At 31.4% G+C, this 6,350-nt stretch overlaps 1 protein-coding gene across 2 annotated transcripts; it reads right to left on the bottom strand.

Annotated features, from left to right (window-relative positions):
* Positions 1-20: 20 nt before the first annotated feature.
* On the bottom strand, positions 21-4,672 carry LOC106460425. Of its 2 annotated transcripts, none has more exons than XM_022387136.1 (2): positions 4,492-4,672; positions 21-2,819 (listed from the first exon to the last, which is right to left on the bottom strand). In XM_022387136.1, exon 2 carries the CDS (start codon positions 2,590-2,592, stop codon positions 1,639-1,641), a length of 954 nt encoding a protein of 317 aa, XP_022242844.1. In that variant the 5' UTR covers positions 2,593-2,819; positions 4,492-4,672; the 3' UTR covers positions 21-1,638. The 2 variants fall into 2 exon arrangements, with proteins under 2 accessions (XP_022242844.1, XP_013775573.1); XM_013920119.2 differs by lacking the exon at positions 4,492-4,672 and adding an exon at positions 3,879-3,924.
* Between the last annotated feature and the right edge of the window lie 1,678 nt (positions 4,673-6,350).

Here is a 6,350-nt window from a genome sequence, read left to right as displayed (position 1 = left end):
TAAAAAAAAAAAAACTCAACTCGGGATTTAAGTGACAGTAGTCCTGTCTTCTCTCCCATTAACGACATACTAAAATTTCTTTTTATAAATAATATGGTTCCAAATTTTCAGAATTGAATATTTTTTTAAAAATTCAACGTCTATTTCTACACTGTTGTTGATAAGTGCCAGTAAATATAAAAATGTCCAGAAAACTTGTTGTCTAACGAAAGCAAAAAATAAATATTTGTGTTTAAGTTTCGTATCACAAACGTAATCTTTTGTTACCATAGTCACAAAAAATAACACTTTTTACTTATAAAAGTTATTTGAATATTGTATTTTATGAACACAAATTTAAACCGACAAAGGTAACAGCAGTATAATAATAAAAATATTGTTTGAGATATTTATTACTAGATGGCGAAACTATACGGAATTGTCTTGCTGTCTCAATTTCTTTTCAATAGGTGGCGTAGATTAATGAGCAGTACAGAGTAAATTACAGCTCTAACTAAATATAGTCCAGACCATCAGCATGAAATGTTGGCATAGTATATTGTTTCACGTACACCACGACACCCAATTTCATCGAGTATTTGATTCGTAAACACTAGTTCTTTTTTTAATTAACAAAGCAGAAAATTTGTCTGTTGGCGCCCTGGGCGACTTTAGCGTGAAAAGCTGTAATCTAAAGACCTAATAGGAAATACAGTTAAGTTAATTTGGTTTATCGAGGTCAAAAGGAAACTTGAACTGACGCGCATATGTGTATAAAAGTAAATATTCTTACATTATCTTACTGAGAGTTTTTTATTATTATTATTACAGATCCTGCCCAGAATTTAGAAAACGTATATTAAGATAATTAAAAGTTTTACTATTGGTTGTCATTATCCAAAGAATGTAATTGATAGAGGACTTAATACTGTAGAAAATGTACAAACCAAGGGCTTTAAACACTAAAAATCGGGCTTCGATACCAGCTTAACGAAAAACACACAAACAATACTTAAGATAGCCATCGAAGCTACGAAACTGGTAAGAAAAAAGTTTGAGAAAAAGAATAGTTTTACATTTTATTCTCTCTTTCTCCCCCCCCCCCATATAATTTTATCCTGTTCTACTCCTTGAGAAAAAGTGTCAGAACCTCAAAAACACATTTTCCACTCAGTCGTTAAGTTTTAAAACTTTCTTGAAATTAAAATATCTAGCAGCCCGATTCTTAAAGTGAACGGATTGAGAAAACGATGTGCTTATACTTGGGTAACAATTGAAAGAACACCAGGATCATCGCCAAAAAAATAAATAATACTACACACGTGGGTTATAGGGCTTAATCCCAATAAAAACAGAGGAACCAGGCCTACACAGAGAACTTTTGCTACTACTAAAATTACAAGAATATACAACATAAAACCTCAAGTATCAAACAATAAAATATTTATTTTATAAACATCTTATCTGAAATATTTTAATCAATTATATTTATAAAAATATCTTTATTTTTCATTTACTTTTAACCTTATTATTTCTACTGTTAAGAAAAATCTTTGACCTCAAACTACAACAGTGATAACAAAATAATACAATTTAACTCGAATTTAAACATATAAACAACGATTTTTACTTCATGTAATACATTTATAAAATGTGTTATTAATTCGACTTCACAACCATTTGAGTTTTCCCAAAAAGAACTAGCCTGGCCATGTCTCCAAACGTTTTATTGTAAGTTTTGATGTTTTCTTCATCAAACTCTTCCCGCATGACGTTGGAAGCAAGATGAGCTTTATTTCTAGAAAGGTGAATTGCGTGAAAATTCTCCCAATCAGTACGGTGAACGCCGTACAAAAAATAGGATAGATTACGAACACCAAATTCGTACGGTACTCGGTGTACTAGGTTTGGTTGTTTCCTGAGTATCATTTGCGTCGGGAGTTCTCCTGCATTGTAATACAATCTGTCGGGTTTATAATACTTGTAGGATTGATACCACAACTTCAAGAATCGGGCATTCTTATGAGCCAGTATCACTTGCGTTCCAAGAGGTTGATCTGGTGGCCATCCAATTGCCATTTCAAATTTTAGAAATGAATCCAAAGGTTTTACAATATAAACATCGTTCTCCAGAAATATTCCCCCCTCTGACATCAAGATTTTTAGTCGGGCAATATCAGAGGCGTGGTGAACGGAACTTAATTTTTGGCCAAAAACATGAGTAGGTTTGTGGATGAATTTAATCTCTAAACCTGGTAAGTCTTTAACCATTTCCCAGTATTTTCCGTGAAGAGTATGACAATCACAGTGTATCACAACTTTTTCTGGGCTTTGGTGAAGAAAGGCAGCTTTTAAAGAGATCATGTCAACAAAGTTCATCTGGTGATTTTCCAGCCTAACAAAATGAACCACATTGGGGATGATAAAGGTGTCAAATCCTGTTTCATTATCGGCACCGGTGAAATCCACTATTTCACCAGCTAAAAAATTGTGAACGATTGCGAACTGAACAGAAAATGGAAACCAAAATGAAATAAATAGAGAACACATTAAAATAAATATGATGACAACAGAATAATAACGACATACATTAAAACGTCTATAAAAAATCATCTGAAAGGTTCTGAATTTTCACAATTCAAGTCCGTGTTTCTGAATGTACTATTTTTTAAATAACAATATAAACAGAAACCAAGACATCTCTTTTAGCAATTCAAATTTCTAAAGCAACAACAGCATTCAACATAAAAACTTTGGCATAACTCCAAAGCTAAGGAAAATATGTGGTTTTATATAGAACGTAATGTTTTTTCTTCTCTCTCAAGAACGACTAACGCCACCTGCAATAAAAAGAATTATTATTTAACATGCCTCCAACTCATCGTGTCCTGCTATTTTTACATCATCATACAAAAACGGCAAATTGAAACTAGCCTTATTTTAAGTCTGTGCAATATTCTAAATTATCACAAATACATTACTACAATACTATGTGTATTATCATACATCTTTCAGTACTTTTATGTCATTAATTAATATTACCATAAATTCTTTAATCATAACATATTTTTGTAAATCTGTTGAAACGCAACTATGGTGTCATAAATAGCTCACACAACCGAAACAAAATAATACACCGCAGACGATTTAATCAACTTTTGTAGGTTTTAATATCCAATACCAATTATAATAACAAATGGCTAAAATAATTTGATAATTACTCCCTCTATTAGCAATACTAATATGTGTACTATGTCGTCGTACAGGTACTGCTAAGCCACAGTGACCAAAGTTTACTGTTGTTTTTATAACTAGAAGCTCAAGCAAATTTACCGATACGAGTTTTACATAAAATACGTTTGCCATCTGTAAAATATGAAAAAGTATTGTACGATTTTATCATATTATATTTACAAAAACCTTTATGTTGTTATTTTTACGCACACTCCTAACCAACGGTTTATATTTAAAAACTTCCCATACACAATATTTTTCAAATTGTCATCTTTAGGTATAAATTATAAAAATAGTAGCTTTTTTGTATATCTTGGAAACTTAATTAAGTTAATACAAACTACACTGGCATCTGAAATAAAACAGTTCACATTACATTTACGTCTGTAATTGTGGATAATGATAAAAAAAAAAAGGCCACTCCCAACAAAGGAAAATATTGTTTACGGGAAATTTGGAATGAGTATGGAAAACCGGTTATCTTTTTACCCAAGCCATGTACGCTTTAGTATAACATACTTGAAATAACATAAAAGTTTTAATAACTTGAATACAAGATTCTTATAAATAAAAAATGCTAAGCAATCACCTTTATTACAAGATTCTTAAACATGTGTATTAATTATTACAATATGTCCTTAAGTGACGTTAATTTACAAACTTACCTCTTCTATTCGTTCTATTTTTTCACTCTGTTAGTGTTAGTGTGTACTATGTTATCTAAAACTAAAAGTTACTCAACAATCAGCTAAACAGAAAACCTGATATTTGCGTGTATTTACGGTAAACGAACTTTTTGGTTAAAGTGATGCATTATAATGTATACGAAAAAAAAATTATAATATGTATCACTGTAACACAACTATAAATTAATATATTACATCGTATCATAATAAAAAGCCTAATTTTTGTTAATCCGAAAAAAAAATACAGCATCTCGGTCGCAAATCATTCATGCCGTGTTAAAAATAAAACTACTGTTATAATTACAACGTTGCTTAAACAGAAAATACATACAGACTTAACAAAGATTATGGACCTTTCGTGACGAGAAATAAAACGTTATAAGAAAGTATATAGCATTTGTAAACGAATACTTTTGGTATTTAGTAATGTTTAAAGCTCATTGAAAATATAAATATGTTTAATTTAATTGTACTGTTAAAAAATTAGGATTTAAATTTTGTCTTTAGGAAAACATCTTTCTTTGTGTTCTGTTTGTCAAATCTGACATTATTACTTCACTTAATAAAATGAGATATTTTGGTAAATACTAACCCAATAAAACCAGAATAGCGTAGACTATTAATCTCTGATGACTTCCTTGATGTTTTAATTTTACATGTATCTTAAAATTCGTCAAACGGCGGACCGCACAAAACATCGGTGGGGGTGGAGGTTGCTGTAGTAAACAAATAGAAAATGTCTGAAAATCAATAAAAACACTTTAGAATATTATTTTACAATTTCACACAACAACAACAAGTACTGTACAAACAAATATAAATTAAACTGTTTACTGTGTACTACAAAACTGTAAGTCATGTAAGTAATAAGAATGTATCATATAATAACCAGTATACATATTGTACCGATACACAAAAATAACTAATAGCTTAATGTTTAGAATTTGCCAAACATGTAGTCTACTTTCATTTCAGTTGAAAAAAGTCTGCCGACTGCATAAAAAAATCCTGTCATTAAAATATTGGGGGGTGATATTCAGTTCCCAATTTAATTGTCGTGTTTTGAATCTTAACCTGATCTTGTTTCAGACTGATAGAACATGGCGTTATAAACAAAAAACAACAATGTCATTCTTCTCAGGCTGCTCTCACTACAAAAAAACAAATAAAAATGGATGTTGTATCCCTCGAGCATCACCTGACTTGCTATTGTCTATTTCTATATTGTATGAGCTATGTAACAGTAATCTTTCCCATGATATACAACACCACTAACACATCACCATGACCTATAAAACTATTAAGAGTATATTATATTCTATGTATAACTATTTAAATTTTCAGTCTCTTTTCAAATCTTCATCTCTTCAATAGCTCTTCACTCGGGCACTAGCCGGGCTTTTCTTTTGGTCCCAACTAGTGAAAGTAGGTTTTCTCGGGGTACTCCCGTCCTCCCCCCCACACATACACACCAAATTCTTGGGCGTTGGATCTATAGATCTCAGCCATGGCACTTGGATCTACTGACCGCAGCCAGGCCTTGCAAAGGCCCGTTTACTTCAGTTTCTTTCGATAAATTGTCGACAGTGGCTGCCGACTTGCTCCTTCTACAAGATCAACCGGCTTCTGCTACGTCTTGGACTTGTCTTCACTTCCGCCCACTTGCCTCACCATCACCTGTGTATATATATATATTTCTTTCTTTATATATATATATATATTAAATTATATATATATTTATTTATTTGTTTTTCTCTTTTTTTCCTTTTTTCTATTATTTTATTCATTTAATTTTTTATTTTTTTTTATTTTTCTATTTTAATTATTTATTCACCCATATGGTCCAGTAAAACCGATGACCTCTCATTGAACTTCTAACCTCTAGCCTCGAGCAGGGTGAAAGAGGATTGCTAATCTTCGGGCAACCCTGATTATTAATTATTTCTTCTGAAGTAATTAAGTTTAAATCAAAATAACTGCATGAAATAAATAAATAAACACACACACTGACCTGAAGTCGAAAGGCGGAAGACTTTCGAAACGTCGTCCTCTACATTTGTATGTTTCTACAACAGGCAGTTGCTGTCCATTTGAAACTTATATTCATTATGAATACTCTGCCTAAACAACCCATCAATAGTCACTTCCTGATAAGCTTTCCATTAAATACCAAAACTTATCAGTTTGGCTTGATTATGAAAGACAAAAACACTCTATAAGCTGCTATTGATATGCGTAGTATATTACTTTAAAAGTTATATCCAGATCAAATCCTTTATTGTCATTCAAATGTTGCATAATAGTTTTGTTCTTAATGTAATTGGTTCATTTGTGTTATGACAACTCATGGATGGCTTTATACACGTGTGCAACATCAAACACATATTTATCTATGCACGTATATTGCCATACATATATATTGCCATTACACATCGTTACACATAACATTGA

The sequence above is a fragment of the Limulus polyphemus genome, unplaced genomic scaffold, assembly GCF_000517525.1.
Source record: "Limulus polyphemus unplaced genomic scaffold, Limulus_polyphemus-2.1.2 Scaffold768, whole genome shotgun sequence".
Taxonomy (NCBI): Eukaryota; Metazoa; Arthropoda; class Merostomata; order Xiphosura; family Limulidae; genus Limulus; species Limulus polyphemus.
This window is presented reverse-complemented; position numbering and strand designations above follow the sequence as displayed.

Bases quoted from the DNA above. Each gene is read 5' to 3' on its own strand.
- LOC106460425 (XM_022387136.1), bottom strand. From the start codon at position 2,592: ATGATTTTTTATAGACGTTTTAATGTATGTCGTTATTATTCTGTTGTC.